Genomic DNA, 21,204 nt, shown 5'->3' on the forward strand with positions numbered 1-21,204 from the left:
CATACATTACACACACATACATTACACACACACACACATTACACACACACACACATATATTACACACACACATATACATTACACACACACACACATATGGTGGAAGGGGCAGGATTGAAAGCAAAAGTTTCCATGTATACTTTTGTCTGTATTTTTGACCCTTGAATCATGTAGACCTCCTACTCAAGAAAAAAAAATTACACAAATTCCTTAAATTCAGAATGGCATCAAAAAACCCAAACCCACTTATATTTATCTCAGAAACATACTAACTCAAACATACATATGCAAAGAGAGAATTTGTTTCAAAGGACTGCAGAAAGCAGTATTTTCCTGAACATTCCTTGTGGGGTGTCTTCTAAAGACCAAAGGAAGTATGAAGAGATTTTTAGCAATGTCACAATTCCAATTGTTGTATCACATGTATTGCCATTTGAAATGACAGGACAAAGCAAATAAATAATCAGACGAATGATATTTGTCAACAGGAATTTTCTGGTTAAGAGGAATGAAACAATTTAAACAATCAAAAAAAAAGTGAAAGCACTGTGTTCTCATTGAATGATTGCATTTTAATTCAACATAAAGATCCAAAAAAATTATATAGACATTCAGGCTCGTTAACAGGAGAAGTGTTTGGGTCATAAAATATGACATTTTTATCTTCTTATGTTTTGTCTGTTTCAATTTCCTAATTCTCTATAAGGGACGCAACTAACATAATAACACAACCAATATAATAATATAAATAATACCACTAATATATATAATTATTATATGTGTAGCTAATATGCATAGTGGATGCATTCCTTGTAATTGTACCAGAAGTGAACAAAAATTACACTGCTGATGAAAAAGGATTTAGCAGTGCCGGGTTATAGTTCGTGTCTGGGATTAAATGAACACAACACGTGAAAACACGCAGGAGCTTCTGGAATGTGAGCGCGCACGAGCACGAGCTGTGACGTGAGAGCGCACAGCCGCGACTTACTTCTTCATCTGGTAGTAGCCCTTCTTCACGGTCCCGAAGTTGCCGGAGCCCAGCTCCTTGTCCTCCAGGGTCAGCAGCTTCCGGTCCAGGTAGACCTCCTTGGGCCTGATCTCCTCGGGGTCCGCATACGGGCTCTCGTAGACCTCGGTGTCCATGGGCAAGGCCTCGCGCTGGGCTTCTGCAACGCAGGCCAGAAACACAGCACCCTGGGGCTGGGTCCCACGTGACAGTGCCACCCTCCTGCATCCTGCGGGCACACCTCCCCTTTCGAGCCCTGGGCCACCCGGGGCAGTTACGGGGCCTGTGGGCACTCAAGACGCGGTCTCCCACAGCTGGTAACGGTGGGGAAGGGGAAGCCCTCGTCCCTGTGGCACCGGACCCCTCTTCTTGCATCGGGAAGGGGTCTTTGTGGCAGAGGCAAAGTCAGACGGGGTCCTCCTAACGGGCCGTGGTGGCTTTAAACCATATCTGAAAATTCTGACCCTCTTTCATCGAGAGGTGGAGTCTGTGTCATCCCCCCTTGGTGGCTTCTGTAACCCTGTCACCCCCGAGAGCACTGCAGAAGCGAGGCTGGTGGCACACTCAGGTGAGCTGCCAGAAGGCCGTGCACCTGCCTGGCCTGCTGGAAACTGGCTCTTGACGCTTCAGTGCCGTGCGGGTTGTCCAGCCGCCCTGAGCCCTGCTAGGCTGGGAGAGTGCCCAGCCAGGCTGGGGGCAGGGACCCGGCCGGGAGGCCCCCGGGGCTCAGCGGAGGCAGGGAGGCGCCTCCGTCGGCCTCAGCACCCCCGGCCCCGCCCGCCGTCTGCCGGGGAGAGGCCCCGCCAAGCCCCGCCCGGGTTCCTGGCCCGGTGAGGGTTTGCACGACTACGGTGGTTTTAAGCTCCTAAGCTGGGGGGCGGTTTTGGGGAGTAATAAACAGGCCAAGTTCACCAATTAAAAAACCGCCTGGAAAACCTAAGAAGGTCACCCAGCGGCGATCATCCGGTAAGTCTAGCGGAGGCCTGCGGAGTCCGAGGGGCTGTCTGCCTGAACCCTGCCCTCTCCGGCCTTGCAGAATCCGGATTCCCACAACTCGGACATTCCTCCAGTGCCCACCAGTCGCCCACTACCGCACCGCCTGCTGAGACCTCCTCGTGGCACGGATGCCCTGCCAGGCACGCAATCTTGGAAAAGGAAGCTGTGAGGAATACTGGTGATGACTGCGAGAGGGGAGGGATTCCGAAGCAGCGGGACCGAACAGCACCGTCAGGGCGGCCGGTTTACTGGGGCGGAGGCTGTGCAGGCCGTTTCCCCCGACAGGCACCCCTGTTCACAGGCACGTGGCATCTGCCACCGGCCGCCAGCCCACAGGGCCGCTCACCGCCGGCACCGCCGCGTCACGGGGGCTGGCGGAGCGGTCCTCACCTCTGTCGTTGGCCGGCCCTCGGTCTGGCTCGTACGGGTTGAACGACACCGAACTCTCTGGCCGGTTCTCTTGGGATGAGGAGGTCTGAGGCACACAAAGGACAAGAGCTCAGTTTTCTTCGCTGGTAACACTGTTGAGTTGATGTGGGTAATTGTTTTTGTTTTTAAATCGTCACACTTCAACTTAAGCAGGGAAGACAAAGGAACGAGGGAAGGAGGCAGGGAAACAGCAGGCAACAACGTGGCTTATCTCATCCTTCGGGCAACTGCTGGGGTGCTCGGAGACTTAAATAGGACCCCTGCTCCTGCAGCGGGAGGGCCGGCAAGGTCCCGGGGTTGCTGTGGGAGCACGAACCACGCCGTGGGGGTGCAGGCCCCTCCTACCAACACACCCTTTCAAAGCCTGTTTCCACCTGCTAGAAGGTGCTGGGGGGTCTTCATTACCCCTTGGATAACTTCCCTCCATTAACTCTTTCTCTTTAACTTTACTTTGTAGGGAAATTATTTAAAAAGAGACATTAACTCTCCACCAGCTGCTTCCCAAGTGCAAAGCACCCATGCATTCTGAGTATCCTCCTGTATCTTTATCTTCCATGGCGTTCAGGCGACATTTGGGGAGATGCCAGAGGGCAGCATGGGCCGCTAAGCTAGGGGTCCCGAGAGGAAGCGGCTGCCCCCAGCCCAGGGCCCAGCGATGCTGCCAGCTGTCATCCTCGTCACCATCCTTGTCACCATCATCACGGATCCTGTAAGGCAGGGAAGCCTCGTTTTGCTAACCTGGAGGAAGGTAATTCTTCCCTGTACCCAGAGCAGGTTAACTGGAGCATTAGCAGAACAAATATTTGCTGGCCATTCTTAATGGCAACCTGCTCTATTATTCACTTGATTTGCATCAATTTGCATACTGAAATAATGGGGTAAAAATCTAGTTATATGTTATGTTCCTACAACCCTTCCCTTCTGCGAGTCTCTATCTCTAGTGTTCCTGATCCACCCTCACCCCCAACTTAAAACAAAGGCCTTGCTACTAAATTTGACTTCGCAGGAAAAGCACAGTTGAAACCATTTTGGGGGTGTGCACTGAGCGGAAAGTTCGTATGTCCGCTTTCGTCAGCAGTGCCCCAACGCTGGCCACGAAGAAATGAGATAATGCCAGATTCTGGAGAAATTTAAGGAAACAGAGACATTAAGCTCAATCTGACACAGCCACTGAGTTTCCGCACACACTGAATCTTCGTCTGCCTTCCTGCCGGCCCCAGCCCGGCGACCAAAAACACAGGGACAAAAGCCACAGTGCGCCACGGCTGCCACTTGGCCACTGGTCTCCGAAACCCTGACCTCTTTCTTCCTGCCGCCCACCGAGCTCTGCGGAACCACTGCTGGCTGTGGCAGAGGCCCTCCTGACAGGACAAAGGACATCACACACTGATGAACTCTCAACGGGACGTCACCGGATCCGTTTTCGGACGGTCGTCTCAGCGCTCTTCTCGAGCTGTTTCATAGAAGTAGCTACAATGCATCACGGGTGAAAACAGAATCTACGTTCCGTGGGGTGAAGTCATTTACTCCCCGCCTCAGAGCTTTGCCGCGCCCACCACTGGTACTAGGTAACAAAGGGTTGAACAAACACATGGAGAATGAACGAATGAATGAATGAATGGAAACGACCTTAAAACTGGGAGATGTGAAGTGTAAGCTAATGTGATTGAAAAATGAGTTCTGGCTCCAGTTTTTGTATAAACAGAAAGGACAGGTGTGAATAATTCCTAATGACAATATATCTCTTTTAAAAACTGGCGTATAACTACGAGGCTATGGGATGTGCTGGGCCGTCACTTCGCATGTACAGTCTAATTACCCCGTCTCAACAGAGCTGTCCCGGAAGAGACTAGGTGATTCCCAAGGCTGGCCATCCTCCCGCTCTGCTCAGTTCCCTCCGGCCATCAGACTCCAAGGTGGAGAGACTTTGCACATGAAGACCTTCAAGTTCACATTTTACTACCATTGCAGCTTCTCTGATTTTCCATCCGGGCAGGAAAGTTTTGATGCAAAGACAAAACTTGAAGACATCAGGCCCAGCCACCATGGACGAGGAGGGGGCACCAGCACCCCTGCTCTTGACCGTAAGACCCACGGCCCTTTGCCCGCTCAGGCACGCTTCCCGGGGCTGCAGCCTCTCCACCCGGATGGAACGGTCTCCAGAGCAGGAAGGCTGCATAAAGGCTGTTGCAGTTAAGCCAGAATGCAATTACCTGACGTAGGAATCCTGTGGGGAAGGTTTTAAAAGCAGAGACGGAGGTGTAGAAAGTACTGCACAGGATACCTGGGGTACGAGGAGTAAGAGCTAGCAGAGATGGACAGTCGGCCTGAAGCCCTGGACGAGAAATGCGTGCTCTGACTGGCTGTGTGGGGTTCGCCCCTAGTCTGTCTTCACTACGGATAAGCAAACGGGTTGGGGGTCTCCTTTAGAAGACCAGGTCCCATCTGTTAAGCCAAGGCGACTCAGAGATTCATTTCAGCGCTGCCCACACAGACCACCATGTGCTTACAAGCCTCCCCAGGCCCGGAGAGCCCCGAATTCCCCTCAGGAACCACGCCAGCTCCCTGCTCGGACCCCTCGGCCCTCCTTGCCCCCCCCCCCGACTGGGGCGGAGGATGCAACTGCACTCGAGAGACTGTTCTCTGGAAGAAATGGGAGGTTTTCTCCCGTGTCTGTTAAAGGGGTGGCTTTATATGAAGATGAAGCTACAAAATGCAAGGTTCATCCTTCCCAAAGAACTTGGTGAACGCGCCGTTTAGCGAAAAGAACAACAAAAAGCCTCAGGAATCGAATGCTCAGCTGAAAAGAAGAAACTGAGGACTTTGTAAAACAGTGAGCTTTGAGGCAAAAATGGTCAACTATAAAAGTACATTAGTACTCTGAACTTAAAATTTTTTTTTAATTTACAGAAAACCAGGCTGCCGGTCCACTATGTAAGTCGTCACTCCTCTTCCTGCTTTGTGTTGATCATTTTTTTCTGTCCTAACCAATAGCATCACCCTTTCTGCATAGAACAAGGTATAAATGAAAGGCTGGCTTGTCTTTTTCCCGGTTTTTGGTGACATTCGGAACAGAAGTCACACCTGCAGGACACCACCAGATGGCACTAGCCACCTTCCCGTCCCATCTTCCAAAGAGCGACTTGTGATTTTTAAGTTTTACAAATTCAGGTAGAAATAGCTCACTCCACAATAATGAAAAGAAACTTTAGGTGATAAATCGTGATCTCTTATTTACCAGGCTTAACTGCAATGAGAAAATTTATTTGACAATTACTCTTTGAGTGCCTGTGTTTAAGAAGTATGAATTCAGAAGTGAACAAAAGAGAAAAAATATGTTAGGTTAGGGAGCTGAAAGGGTGGCTCAGTTTCCTGATCTGGGAGCATCGCCACGTGCCCTGCTGTCCGTTTCTGGATCTTAATTTCTAGACTTCTTGAAAGATGTCTTCAAATCAGGCAACAGCAGTAATAAAGACGCCAACATACTTTTGCAGTAGTTAATGACAAGTATGTTTTGATCTGGACATTAATTATTCCAAATATTAATTGTGAAGAATATTATTAAACAGGTAATTTGAAATTTCACGAAAACTTCACGAAAAAATGGGCAAAAAGAGCCCGTAGGCTCAGCCACAGTTCTGTTCCCTGGTGGAATGATCGTGGTCCCAGCGGGGACCAAGGCTTCACTCAGAGCCGAAGGCAGACTCTCCTTGGCCAGGGCACGAGATAACACTAGGTTTGCTTCAGATCCATGAGAATAAACACTCGACCTTCATCATTCATCTTCCCTCACCTTCGAAGCAAAGATCTGAAATCCAGTGCTTTATACAATGATGGGGAAACACCGTCCCAGAGGTCTGGGCCATTGCTTCCACATGACCAGGCAAACGGGTAGGACTTAAGAACCTTTTCTTCCTCTCTCTCAGCTGAACCCTCGTGAATCATGAAATATGTCTTAAAAAAAAGTCCCATCATCAATGTAAATGTTGGAAGAAAACACGAAACAAGTTTTAATTCGAAATTCTGGGACCCTTTCCCCCAACTGCTATGTTTCATCTTAGAGAACGTGCCTTTGAACTGTGGAACAGAAGCACGGTCTTTAAGAATGCTGTTGTTTAAACTCTGCCAACTGTCCTTAATAAAAGGATGGGTTTACATCCTTCAAGTTGTGAAGACATAGATTCCAATGTTAATAATAGGAAGAATTTTGTTCACGTAAGGACTACCAGCCCTTAGAGCAAGCGGTGGCAGGGGGCGAGGACAGCGTGGGTCAAATGCTTGTATTCTTCAGTCAAATTCATTTACATTTTTAAGCGTTAAAATTTACTAAAGAAGAGAAAAAAATACACCTGCCGTTAAGTTTTCGTGAAATTTCAAATTACCTGTTTAATAATAGTCTGCACAATTAATATTCTGAGTAATTAATGTCCTGCAGATCCAAACGTACTTGTCATTAACTACGTACTCGAGTTACTTCAAGTTCTAACATGCACTTGCTGTGCCTGAATCATTAAAAAACAGCTACTTACATTGAGCAAATTAACAAGTTCACGCAAGTTATTTGCACCTTAGCTTAACAGATGGGCTATTTGACATAATGCCCACAAGTTTTTTTCTCTGGTTAAACAATGGAAATTTCTCCTTCTATTTGTGAAAACATAAGGATTAGTTCTCCTAAAATATTTCTGATGAGCAATTAAGATATTTTTAATCCACTGCTTAAATCACACAATCCCTTTTTTCATCAATTAACTACTGATATTTCTGGCATCTATGAAAATTCAATGCATACTTCAAAGTTGTTATAAACTTAAATAGACAACAGCCTTTTTTTCTTTTGCCAGAAAAGTATTTTCACAGTATTCATCAGATTAATTAGTTTCTAATATTTAATTGTCTTTTAAAATTGGTTAAACAATTTTAGCAAGGGCAAATTTAAACAGGCCCAGCAGGGTTTACGACATGGTTCTCCCTGACACCCCATTTCCTACGCCCAAGGCAACTAGGGTTATCGGCATTTTCTGTATTCTTCTAGAACATTCTGTACTACATCAGCACATATCTGTGCATAAAATTGGGGTCTTCAGTTAACACTGTGTTTCGGAAACAATTCTAGATCCCAGCTACCCATCACAGTATGGATGTCATTGTGACTGACTGCATTACTTCCCATCGGCTGACTTTTAAATTATTTCCAGACTTTGTCCATTACACAATGTCAGAACAAACACTTCCGCATGAACGCGATTGCACACAAATGTATGAAAAATACCCAGATGATAGGACTGCAGTGAAGAGGTTACGTGAGCTCTTGATTTTGACAGATGTGAAATTGCCTTTCTTAGAGATTGCATCGTTTCACACTTCTCCAGTAAAGTGTGGCCAGGCTCACTCACCACACCCTTGCTGCACACTGTGACACCAAGCTTGTTTATCTGGGTCCGTTTCACAGATGGACGTAAGAGAGCAGCATAGTTCTAACTTGCATTTCTCTTACAATGAAAGGGAACAGCGTTTCCTACGTTTAAGGGCTATTTATGTTCGCTTTACTATGAACTATCCTCTGCCCATTAACCTGTTAGGTGGCTGAACCTTTGCTTATTGATTTATAAAGTCTCTTTATATATTAAAGAGATTAACCTTCTATCTGTATCATCATTGCTAATGACTATTCCAAGTTTATTACATCTCTTTTGATGATGTGGTTATGATTCATGCATATGTTTTATTTTTAGATAGTCTTACTGACACTTCTTCAGACGTGTTCTTTACCTTAAAGATCTACTAAAACGTATTTTCTGGCTGTTTCCTAGAGCCACCATGGGTGGCCTGAGCTGGCTTCAGCCTGCCTGGAAAAAGGACAGGGGTGGGAGTGGGCTTTGTCCCCAAAAACAGTGCTGGGTTACTGTTTCCTGGGGTGATGGCTTTCTGCTGTGTTGGCCTGGCTCGCCTGAACTATATTCCTGTGTTCGTGATACAAGTGATCCTGGCACTGCTGCAGAGAGATTTTGCAAGTATTTAAAATTCCTAATTAGTTGATTTAATTTAGGGAGATGTCCCTGGGTGGGCCTGCCTTAATCAGTTGAGAGTCCTCAGAAGAGAGTTGCAGCTCTACTAAGAGGGGAAAGGTGGCGGCTTTGGGGGAGAGGCTGTGAATGACAGCTTCAGCCTTGCCTGAGATAATTAAAAATAAAATACCCTGGTGTCCTCCCTTCCTGATGATCTGCCCTGTGGACAGTGAACTTGCCCCTACAGTTGTGTAAAGCAAGTCCTGGTAATACATCTGTGTGTGTGTGTGTGTGTGTGTGTGCGTTTTATACATAAATCTCCAAATGGCCGTGCCCCCCTGGATGAACCCTGAATGACGCCCTTGGAAGCCACAGACTTGCGATACCTGTGGAATGCAGCATCTACCCTGCAGGGAAACCGCTCATCTCTGGGACTGCAGGTGGGCAGAGGGCTGTGCGCTGGCACACGTCCTAAAGGGAATGCTGGACAAACAAACTGCGGGAGCCAGGGGTGTGGCCCGCACCCACCGGGGCTCCTAGCCAAGGGAGCCAGGCGAGGGAGGTGGTCCGGGTCTGCTGAAGGGGCACCGTGCCTGCCCGGGGTCCTGCCCTGGGGTGTTCTATGGAGCTGTGTCAGTGCAGCAGGTGACTAAGGACTCTTGAAAGGATGACTTACGACTGGAAAGCACCCTGAACCAGAACACATTTTGAATCCCCTTGGCTGATGGGGCACCAATTGGCCTACGTCTCCCTGGACTATGGTCCCGTGAGATGGCACCCTGGCCACGGAGCGAGCCCTCTCCAAGGAGAAGGGGCGAATGCTCACCGGGGTCGAGGGCCACGTGGGCCAGAGGCGGCAGCTGTGGAGAGTTTCACCTTGGATCGTGGGCGGTGTTACTTGCTCAAGGCCAAAGCCTCTTGAAACAGGCACCAGGTCATGGGGCAGAAGGGACATGGACAGAGAGCATGCTTTGCCTTGACAACCTGGTCCCCAGCCCCTAACATGCCACCCGTGCGTGGGCAGCCCTACTGTCACCTCCCAAAAGTGATGCCCTGCCATAGGTGATCCATGCTGCCTGGCAGCCATCAAAATAGACAGTCACTCCATCCGGGTTCATCACAGAACTTCCCATCAAACACCACGTTCAACGCACTTCTCTGTTCTATGGTCAGCAAGGCTGGGAACGCTGAAACTAAGACTGCCCACCTGGAAATTAAATCTCAGGACTTCCGCGTCTTTTAGTTCTGTTGTTTCTAACAAGTACTTTAGGCAATCTGCTTCATGAGCTGATGCTCAGTTACATGCTGAAATGTTTGGAAAACTACTAACTGATATGAACATGGGAAGAATGATTAATAAAGTAATTAATTCTGTACCACAGTGAAAAACAAAAAGCAATCCATGCATGCTATATATATATTTTCTTTTTGAGGGAGGTGATTCATTATAAGTAAAAGTCTTCTAAAAACAACATCTTTTTATTTCCCTCATAATCCTGTCGTACAGCCAAATGTCCACTTTACTGTCCCATAAATAAAAGTGGTGTTTCTAGTTCTCAAACTCCATCTCGTCTTCCTACACGTTACACTGAAAGTTCTGTGTCGGAACCCTACAGCCACCGTGAAGTTACCACGGCACGTGGCATTTATAAAAGGGATGGATCCTGAGTTGTCACTGGGTGGGACCCACACAACCTCGGCATTCCTTCCACCAACATGTAAGTTACCTAGTCAATGACCCTCACGCCGCAGCACGTGCTTCCGGCGACTCAAAAGTGACTCAGCTCCCTCTGAAAAGACTTTCCCGGGTGAGAGCTCCCTCCCACCCGTCACCCTGAGCGAAGTGACTTTCCAGAGCACATGTTAGCAGACAGCTGCGCTCACGGTGATGGACACGGCAGCGAAGTGACTCGGACCCACACAGAAAGCACAGTGAAGGCTGGGGCGTGGGCCGCCCAGCAGGGCTACACGCGGCGGGGACAGGAGACCGCGGCGGCGGGAGCGTCAGCAGCAGGGCACACGGAGGGGCAGCCAGAGGGCAGAGCGTGGGGCCGAGCGCGGGTCGGTCCTACCACTCGGGGACAGCGGGCGGGGACGCGTTAGCACCTTTCTGTGGCCAGGCTTTGGGAAGGAGTACGATTTGATTCTTGAGATTATTCCGCCCGCTGACCAAGTCTAGAAACCACAACGGCAAAGAGGAACAGTAAATATTTCAGAAAACACAGGCTGCGTTCGTCACATGACAAGCTGTTTTAACCTGCTCTGTGATCACCCCGCCAGACTCTGCTGATGAGACGCACGGTGGGCGACACCTGATCGTGGGGAGACTCCAGGAAAACCTGCCATTTGAGCAGCAGGAGCTGGAAACACATTTTGGCAATATTTCCCATGGGCGGCTATAAGACACGAGCTTTTGCATTAATTAGCCCGCGTTTCATATAGAATTATTAAGTCCCAAACTCAAGACAAATTGTCCTGGGGAAACTAAAAGTAAACCTGAGTGCCTGATTTTGTTACTTCTTCCATGTGCTGCTTCTGTGACATTTGTGGAAATTCACCGAGTTGGACCCTTAAGGAACATGCTTTTTTTTTTTTTTTCCTGGATGTATCTCACTGGTCAGTGAAAATTTTTTTCCAAAATGTCTAACTTCCTGAAGCCGTTATGTGATGAATGACTGAGCAGAGGGCTTCCTATTCTTTTAAGAGTTCTCAGCCCGAAGCCCTCATGCCGCTCAGAGGAAAACGGATCTGTCTCGTGGAGGGTACAGCCTTCAAGTTGGCTGGCTGGGCCCATGGGCCACGTAAAGGGTGAAATAAAACGATGACTCCATAAAGGTGCTATATTTTAGAGGCTGACGCCAAAGATCATGGGTATTTTAGCAAATTCCAGTTCCCCCAGTCTGGGGACAGGTGCCGCCCCTGGGAGGGCCTTCCTGTTTCAGTGCGGACACAGCTTCTGAGCAGTCAGCAGTCCCCACCATGGGCAGGGTAGGCAGGACGCCATTCCTGCTTTAAATATAAATCTGTGCGTCAGCTCTTAACAGTCTGGAGGGAGGAGAGAGCCAGGATCCTCTCAATTTCGGGGCATCAGGCACGTAGGAGGCAAATCCACGGGGAGAAGTGTGGCCAGGCCACAGTCTCCCGCCCACTGACTTGGAGGGGAGGGGGGTTCCGGCCAAGCCCCCAGCTCCATCCTTCTCTAGGGCTGTCCCTCAGGTCATGGCCCCGAGCGCCCCCCATCCTGTGCCCTCCTCCACTGAGTTATTGCCGAAGCAGCTCTCCTGGAAAGGGTGAGCTCTCTGACAACAGTGTGTTGGGTGATTTAACCAAAAGAGTTGGGCAGTCAACCTCAGGGAGACATCTTTCTAAAAAATTTTTTTTTGGTCCACTACTTTATCATTATTATTTGTACTTTTAATTGACTTATTTTTATTTTTGGGGGGAGGAGGTAATTAGGTTTGTCTATGTTTGTTTTCATGGAGGTACTGGGGATCGACCCCAGGACCTCAGACATTCCAAGCGCACCCTCTACCGCCGTGCGATAGCCTTACATCTTGTATACCAGGCTCACCGCTCCATCGCACACGTGGCCATGTGGCTTGTGCACGGGGCTCCACATCACCGGGTCAGGGCTGACCCTGAAGAGCACGTGACCGTTTCCCAAATCCGCCAGGAGGCGTACGTCTGACTTAACACTGGGGCGCATGGTCACTGTGTACACTTTTAGAAAGCGGAGGGAACTTAACCTTCTAGCCGACACTCATCAGCGATCCCAGTTTATTGAGGGTGATAAAAACCGTCACTGCTTCCCCGCTATCTAAAACGTGCTTTCCACTGTGCTAGTTTACAACTGCCCCACCTCTGACGGTGCCGCTGAATGACACTTACCGCAGGATGGGAGCCTGGCAGCTGTGGACGGAAGTTTACGTTGCCTGGTCAGAAAGAACGCGGACAATTAGTGCTGCGTCAGTGAGAACCCCCTATGTCCACCCCCTCCACTGCAGATCCATCACTGCAACTGTGCGCTGTGACCGCTGGAGAAGTAGGGACATTCTCTGCACACATTCCTTTTTATCCTCTTTCACTCACCTTTCTCACATAAGCAGTGAAAATGAATTAGTTTTTTTAAAGGTATCAGCTGTTTTTGACGAATGACACATATATTTAAGATTGGAGCAGTCCAGCATCATTTTAATCCAGCAGGACACAACTGCCTCGTCCCACCTGGATTTGCAACAGACCAGACTGAGAACGAGGCCGGGTGTCAGCAGCATCAGAGAGATTGAGACCCCCGTGTCTCGGCTACTCACCCGTTTGCCCGATTTTCTGACATGGAACTGTAAGAACTCTCAACAAGCCGTCGGACTTATAAGAATAATGCTCCACTAGCTGGAAAAGAAAACAGTAAGGACGTACAATTAATGACCGAGGCAGGAAATGGAGCAACCCTGACCTGGACTCCTCTTTCTGACTTCAAAAATGGCTCGGGGACAGCCCTGAACAACAACGGTACAAGGTCTTACTGTGCAGCACAGGGAACTGTATTTAATACCTTGTAGCAACCGATGATGAAAAAGAATATGAAAACGAATATATGTGTGTGTGTGTGTGTATAACTGAGTTGCCATGCTGTACACTGGAGATTGACACAATATTATAAAATCAACCAGACTTCAATTAAAAAAATGGTACTTCCTAGGTGGTCTTCCTGATCTCTCCCCGTGCCTCTCCCCTGCCACCCTCCTCAGACTTCTGGACAGAAAGCCACATGCCGCCTTCCCACGCAGACCCTACTGGTCTCAACTCGCCCTCTTTCTCTTTCTTTCTTTCTTTTTTTTTTTTTGGTAAGTTGCATTGCATTTCTTTGTACATATTCTCCTATATCCGTGTGATGTTATGACAATGCATTCAGCAAGCTAACACTCACTCATTTATTCAGTCATTCAACAAACACTTCTGCTGTGTGCTTAGGCCCGGAGATAGGACAAAAAATAAACAACGGTGAATGAGATGCATCTTTCCTGGTGGAGAGACAGATAAATGAATCACAATGGAGAGTGATTAATGCTGGAAGCGCGCTGTGGGAGAAGGCTTTGGAGGGACCCGATAATTCAGCCCAAATGTTTCAGAGAGAAGATGTCCCAGCACAGGTGACACAGGAGCTGGGACCTGGGGAATGGTGACCTTGGAGAATGGCTTGATGTTGACAAAACACAGACTAATGGCTCCCAGAAAACTGAGCTACAGTGTCTGATTTCTACGTCGAAATATAAATTAATGGCAAGAAGATTTATTCATATCTAATCAAAATTATGTGCTAGGAACACAGTCTCAGTGTTCACATTTTCTTTTCTTGTACTGATACTTCGTCTTCAGACAAGCTAAAATCTTCAGATCTGAATTCTCTTCCTTATCTGTTTATTGCTACCTTTTCCAGTTAAGGACTCCTTGCTCCTGACTCCTCTTTCCTCCCAAAACTTACCTATTTGGGTGAATGTTTGCTGAATGAGATACATTTTACCCTTCCAGGTGGCATTCTTTTTATAAAATGTTAGTTCATTGTGGTAAGAACACAACATGAGATCCACCCTCTTAGCAAATGCTTCCACCTGGCCAGCTCTAACAGGCTACCGAAATGGACACGAAAGCTCCCTTTCTGCTCTGTTAAATGCGATAGTGTGTGCTCAGGCTGACAGTGTGGAGGTCCCTGAAACAGCTGAAACAGCCTGTCCATCTCTCCAGCGTCATTTAAGTATCTCTTCACACGCCAGTGTTTCCTACCACCTACTCTCCAAGGGTGGCTGGGAGGTGGGCATACACGTGAGAGCAGGCTCCCCTCTTGGGCAGGGATCTGCAAACGTTTTCTGTAAAGGGCCAGACAGTGATATTTTAGTCTTTTTCAGTCCACAGACCATCTCTGTCACGTAGTCCTGTGTGTATTTTTTAAGAAAAGATACAAATTGCATTTACAAACCAGAAGTAGACTCATGGCCACAAAAACCAAACTGTGGTTACCAGGGGAGAAAGGGCTGGGGGGAGGGACAGACTAGGAGATTAGATACACATTAGATACACATTATTGTACATAAGACAGATAAATAAGAAAGACCCACTGTGTAGCACAGGGCACTATATTCAGTTTCTTGTAATGAGCAGTAATGCTGAAGAATCCAAAAATATATGGATGTATGTATATGGACAAGTGAATGGCTTTGCTGTACACATGAAACTCACGTTGTAAATCGACTACACTTCAAAAAAAGTAAGAATTAAAAAAAATTAAGTATAAAATCCATTTTCTTCGAGGACAACACAAAAACAAAAACAAAAACAAAAAGGGCCAGATTTGGTCCACTGGTGTGTGGACGCTTGTTGTAAAGAAGGGAAGACCAGGGTGGTGTGGCAATCACCGACCGTCAGAAAAATGGCACCAGACTCCCGGGTGGAGGCAGGACACAGAGGTATCTGACGCCGCTGTCAAGGAAAACCAGTGAAACCCCGCTTGTAAAAGTGGGAGGTACTGCGGCATTTTTTGATGCTCTTTCTTCAATATATATACAATGGGAAAGATTTAATCAAGGCTCAATACTACGATTCGCTGGACGGATCAGAAAATACAGGAGAAAGTCTTAAGAAGGGACTTTCCGGCGATTAGGGACGTTGTACACACTATGGTGAGCGTGCGGGCTTGGAGGCCGTGAGTGGACTCACGCAGGGAAGGCGGTCAATCAGAAGCCAAGTGGCCGCGTGCCAGCGATGGCGCCCCAGGCCTTCAAGCATCGGGCTGGCAGATGGACTCCAGCCGGTGCCTTTAAATGCACACCGTCAGCAGTGCTCGTGGGGGGTGAGAGGCTTCGCTGGGAAGTTAATCCCAGAAGGCGACATTCCCTGCTCATCGCTCTGACTCCCACTGGACACTAGCACCCAGTAGGCTAAATGCTCTTACAGAGCGACACCATTGAAATAAAGCTAAGTTTGTGGTCCGTCATAAGCTATATACGAATGAGCCACAAACCAAAAGACAGTGTCGGTGTGATGGCTAATATGAATCAACGTTCTAATACCCAGCACTCCAAAAAGAAGAGTTTTTTTCCAACTACAGCATTAGGAACCAAGATACACCATGCGGTGGTTGCGCTAAGTGCTTTAAAGGTAATGTGGATCTTTGATTTTAATTTTGAAAAAGATCACATTTTGAGTTGGGCCCTTTCCACACACGAGGTTCCTGGTGGGGCCCGCGTGTGGACATCTGAACACGCCCCCCGCTGACGTCCCTCACCTACAAAAGCTCACTGCAGTTTTGCTCTTGGGGTGGCAGGGTCCCTTGGTTGGCTCCGTCTAGGATGCTTTGCTAAAAGCAATGCGTTCAGTACGGTGACTGCTGTTCCCTCGTGGAGCTGTGATTTGGAATGAAGCCAAGGTGTTCGTGCTCACCGTGGCCCGACGGAAGGAGGGACGGACCTCGGATCAGGGCCCATTAGTGCTGAAGGAGCTCCCCAGTGATGAGCTGTTTCTGGGTTTATTATGAGGTGGGTTAAGAATAACCCCTTTACAGACCAGGGCTGAAAAAGACCAGGGCGGCCTGAAGCACAGGAAATGCTGGCTGCTTTCTACGTTCCCTTAATTTTGCAACAAGATTCATTCTGCAGTGAGAATGTGACCTTATATATTCCACTGGGCCTCTCACAACTCAAAGAGCAGTCTGATTAACTGCCCCTGGGCCTCCCTTCCCAGCCATCCACACCTGTTTTGTGGGTGTATTTGGTTCCAGGAGAACATCTCAGAAAGGAATGCCTCCAGCCCCCAGGGCGGGGTGTCCTGTTATACAGAGCGCAGACCCGAGCGGGTACCGCCTCGTGGTGCTGAGACCCGAGGGGCCCCGGACAAGCTCTGCGAGCCTCCGTCACCTAACGTGATGGCCCTAGGCCAGTGCCTCCAGGGACCTGGAGGTCAAAAAGCAGACTCTGATTGGGCCAGGTGTCCTCGGGGGCCCAGGTGAACGTTTCTAACAAGGTCCAGGGGCCGGGGCCCCTCGTTTCCGAGGAGGACGCCTACCTGCCAGAGCGTATCGAAATTCTTCCCGCCGGGGATGGAGAGCTTCCCGGTTTTGTCCTTATCGATGCGGTAGTGCAGCACCTTCCCCTCGTGCAGCAGGCACAGGGCGTAAGAGCCGTTGTCCCTGGCCCTGATCCTGCAAGACAGGGACCGCGCATCAGCGCCACTCCCACCGCCCAGCAGGGAGAAGCGCACCCGGCGGGCAGCCTGCCGCGGTGTCCCGCCCTCGGCGTCAAGGGAGGCCCAGCCCACAGCTCAGTGACACTGTGGCTCCAGACAAGGCAGTGCTACAGTTGCCCAGGGGGCCTGGGAGGCCCGGGTGGGCATCAGGAGAGCCCGGCTCTGTGAGTGAGTCCTCTGCTCACCTGGAGCAGTAACACCACTCCGGGTCCCAGTGCAGGGACCCCAGCATCCTGGAGCCATGGGCCTCTGTTGAGCCCGCCTCTCTTCAGTGAGGTCTGCATCTGGGTCGGATTCCAGACGGTGCAGCTCCACCACCCAGTCCAGGCTGCAGCACGGGTGGTGTTTGGTGGGCTTGTAAACTAGGAACCTTCTGGAACCTTCTGGACCCCAGATGGAGGAGGGTGAAAGCTCCCACTCCCCAGGGCCCTCTTCCCTTTGCAGGCCGGAGAGGGCAGAATTCAAACTGTTGTTTCATGTGGTACAGGGCAGACGAGGTCACCAAGAGAAGAAAATGTCACCCACGGCAGGGTGGGGACCAGCGAGCAGAACCAGGGCTGCGCTGGCGGTGCCGGCCGCCCCGGCTCAGCCTCCTTGTCTCAGCAGGTGTGCCTTGGTGCCACCCTTCCCTTACTCGGGGAATGAGACCTGAGTCCCAAGCAGAGAGACACCCACTGTGCTGTCCAAGGGGGGCTGCTGCCTCCAGGAAGGACAGAGACCTCGGGGAAGGCCTGTGGGATGTGGGGAGGGTGCAGTCTAGGCCGAGGCGTACAGGCTGGGGATGGAGGTGAACCCCCTCCCTCAGAAGAACTCCTTAGTCATCACCATCCTCAGGCCATCCCCCACCTCAGCCACTCAAGCCCTTCGGATCATGAAATCTGAGAGACGGTGAGTCACAGAGGTCTCAGAAGGTCCCAGAAGGTCCCAGAAAGCCTTTCTGGCCATGGCATTTTCTACAGTGAGGACCCTGAGTCCCCCTAGATGTTAAGCAGTGTGGCCAACGTACTGTATCTTGGGAAGAGTTCAAATGTGCCAAGCTGGTGGGATTTCCACATATGGCGTAAATTTCCAATGCCTCCTCTTGGTTGCACGAGGCCACACCTATGAGACAAGCTTTGGAAGCTGACATGGTCACACTTTCCTTGACTTGGTAGACTGATCGCCAAAAGCTAACCCAGGACTTGAGAGCTAAGCTGTGTCACGTGGGGTTGGAACTTTGTTTCAAAAATACATTTCTGTTAAGTCGTGCTTGGCTGTGCACGAGGAACGGGTTCCCGCCATGCCCCAGTGCTCAGGGCAGCTGGTGTGGGTGACGGGGCACGCCCAGACCCTGCATGTGAAAACAGCCCTTTCTCTCAACTCAACCAGATCACCCGCACCCCAAAGCGTAAGCTCTCTTTCACGGTCACACGGCGCAGGAAGGCCAGGCGGCTGCTGTCAAACTGAAAAACAGCCGCACATAAAAGGTAAAACGGATTTTCATACGGGGAGAAGTGAGTCAGTCTAGCAGGGAAGCTATTTCATAACGTGGGATTATTCATGCCTGCTTTGCTTGTTTCATAAGCGTTGGTGGCAAACAAATAAGATAGTTTGGAGGTATGAAGAATTATATACAGTCTTAACAGGAAGCATTTATAAGCATATGAGCAGGTGGCCTTGGAATAACAATGTCCACAAGCCATTGCAAAATATCACCCTCCTTGACTTCGAGTCCTCTGCGTCTTGGACTTCAGGGTCTTGGAAACAATGAACTGAATCTGAGCGCTGGTTTTCTGGATTCATGACCAGTCGCTACCCCTCCATCTTGCTTTATGCCTTGATTGACCTTTTGTTGTTAAAACTCAGATGGAGGACTGCAGAACGCCCGGCGAGGTGGTGCTGTCACCTCACCAGAAATCGGGAAACACAAATGAACACTGCAATGGAAATACTGCTACATACCTTTCAGACTGGAAAAAATTTAATAAAAGACTGATGCCAGATACTGAACACTGCTGAGCAGGGGGGCACCAGGCACTCCCCTATGTGGCCAGCAGGAGCGTGAGTCGGTTCAACCAACCTGGGAAACAATCTTGAGTTCTCTGCTAAGGCTGAACCTGTCTGTCCCCTGTGAGTCAGCAGCCTACTCGAAGATACGCCACCTGTGTGCGTCCTGCACCTGGAATGAGTGCAAGGGTGCTGATAGCAGCTTTATCTGTGATTATCAAAAACTGTCAACAGCCTGAGTGTTCACCGACTGCGCGGTGAGCGAGTCTGCAGGGGGGGATCCATACCACGCAGTGTCACAGGATAAAACGCGCAAGCGGCAGGGGTACAGAGGACAGGTGACTCTCACGATCGCAAAACGGACACCGTGATTCCAAAAAGCAAACGGTTTTGTTGCGAGATGTACACATAGGTCAGTCTTAGGTGGCAAAAAAAAAAAAAAAAAAGAAAGAGAGAGAAAAGAAGAAAAAGGCAAGAACAGGCTGGACACAGGGTGCAGGAAGCGGTGTCCTCTAGGGGCTGGGCGTGAGGGCGGGGCCCCCGGCGATGCTGTCCGTGGTGTAGCTCTTGACTCCAGCGGCATTTGCTTCAGAGCCATCCAGTAAGTGGCACACATGTGTGGGGCAGGCCCCGCTGGGCTTCCAGCATCAGACCCCCTCCCCATGTCCTCTGCGGGAGCTCCCCTCTGAAGCACCAGGTAATAGTATCTCATGCACATTTCCTGAGTTTGTCAGATGCTTAAAACCACCAACAAAGGGACGAAATGAACCACCTGATGATCCAGAGCACGTGGCCCCCAGACCGTCTGGTGCCTGGGGGTTGACAGTGCTGACCCCCTGTTCCCTCAACATCAACCAGTCAGAGATTGTGCACGAGCTGATCAGGTGCCCTGCACACACCCCCCACCCCTTTATCCGGCCTTTAAATATGCTTTGCTGCCACCCTTCCAGGAGTTCGGGGTTTTCTTGGGCATGTGCCACCCCGTCCTCTTTGCTCAGCCCTGCAGTAAACCTTTCTCTGCTCCAAACTCATGTTTCAGTTTGTTTGGCCTCGTGGTGCAGCAGGTGGGCACGTGAACTTGCCTTTGGTAGCACACAGAGGGTAATGCACTCTTTCGTGCGTTTAATATTTCATAATTAAAACAGCCTTAAAAGAGAGCTTGTGCAGGGCGGAAAGGGAAGGTCTTGCTTTCGGACGGGGATTTCTGCAAAAGCACGTGCTTCCATGAGTCCTGAGAGAGCAGGTCCCAGAGGAGCCTCTCCCAGAGCCCCAGCCAGGCAGCCTGGGCCAGCTCCCGGGAGGCCAGCGGCGACAGCTCCCCAGTGAGCACACTCGAAGGACTGGCAGGCGCAGGGACAGGCGGCGGTCACGCAGCCTGAACAGCCCCCGAGGCAGCTGGCAGGAAGCAAGGGCAGAGAAGGGAAACCCACAGGCCCGGCATCTGTGGGTGACAAAGACCAGAGGCTCGGTGACACTAACGGCCAGCAACCGTGAGACGCCTGCTGGCTGCAGGCAGATCCTGGGCTGGGCTATTTTTAGTCTAACCTACGGAAAACGCTGGTTTGGAAGCTGAAGTCGCTCCTCCTCCTGTTCCTCAGAAGCCCCCCTCGTCCCCGGGACACCCACTAGGTTTGTCACATGGATGCCCAGCGAGGCACGAGCAAAGGCTAGCCCTCCAGCTTCTCCGGGCCAGCCGTCTTCAGCACGTTCCCAGAAGCACTAGAGTATTTTCCCGGCGAGTCTCTGGCAAGAAGCGATTTGTGTGTTGCTGCTACAGAGCGTGGGGCTTCAGCGCCCTGAGCTGTGAAGCGTCCTCACCGCCTTCAGACTGTCTCGAGGCCACTGCAGAGCAGGCAGGAGCGCCAGCTCCCCTCCGGGGTGGACGTCTCGGGCTCTGCGATGAGCAGGTCCTGCCCTCACTGGCGCGAGGCGCTGGGCAAAGCCGAGGCGGGGAGGGTGTTCGTTCTGCCAGGCAGGGCCTGGAGGCCTGAGCCCCTCCCCCACCCTCCTGTGCTCTCCTGGATCAGAGATGCCCAGACACTGACGGGGAGGTGAGGACCCGGGGGGTGGTGGCACCCTTCAGGTGACCCTCACCAGCCGAAGTCTGGGGACACTGCACTGTGTCTGCTGCAGACGGAACGGAGCGGCTGGGCACGTCCCAGCCCATCAGGCATTCTCATTGTCTGGTGCGTCTTCCAGTTCACAGCCGAGGAGCACGGCTGGTGGAGGGGAAGGCGGGCGTCTGTGTGGCTACGGCCGGGAGGGGCCGTACGGAGAGACGGGGAGGGGCTCCCTTCCAGGGCTGATGCTGTATCGGGCGGGCAGACACTGCCGCTGGGTCCCCGACAGCGACTTCTCTAGAGAGACGCTGGGGAGCGGGGACGGAGGGGGTGCGGCAGAGGCACGCACAGTCGTACGTCTGCCAGTATAGGGCCGAGAGCTCCCCAGGCCCAGGAGACACACCAGCCCTAATGATGGACAGAAGATGAGAGAAAACGCGACTTCTGGTGCTCTTGTCTCGAGTCAAAGCAAAACGGAGGC

At 50.4% G+C, this 21,204-nt stretch overlaps 1 protein-coding gene across 2 annotated transcripts in view; it reads right to left on the reverse strand.

Annotated features, from left to right (window-relative positions):
* Positions 1–21,204, reverse strand: part of SYK (spleen associated tyrosine kinase) — a 90,352-nt gene that overhangs the window by 16,632 nt on the left and 52,516 nt on the right. Inside the window, exons 4-9 of one of the 2 annotated variants that reach the window (XM_072952422.1) lie at positions 16,498–16,633; positions 12,753–12,831; positions 12,331–12,374; positions 10,549–10,617; positions 2,396–2,480; positions 992–1,169 (exon numbers count right to left, since the gene is read on the reverse strand). In XM_072952422.1, coding sequence (XP_072808523.1) covers positions 992–1,169; positions 2,396–2,480; positions 10,549–10,617; positions 12,331–12,374; positions 12,753–12,831; positions 16,498–16,633 — 591 coding nt within the window. The remainder of the gene's footprint in view (positions 1–991; positions 1,170–2,395; positions 2,481–10,548; positions 10,618–12,330; positions 12,375–12,752; positions 12,832–16,497; positions 16,634–21,204) is intronic. The other variant, XM_072952423.1, reaches the window with a different exon arrangement.

The sequence above is a fragment of the Vicugna pacos genome, chromosome 31 (genome assembly GCF_048564905.1).
Source record: "Vicugna pacos chromosome 31, VicPac4, whole genome shotgun sequence".
NCBI lineage: Eukaryota > Metazoa > Chordata > Mammalia > Artiodactyla > Camelidae > Vicugna > Vicugna pacos.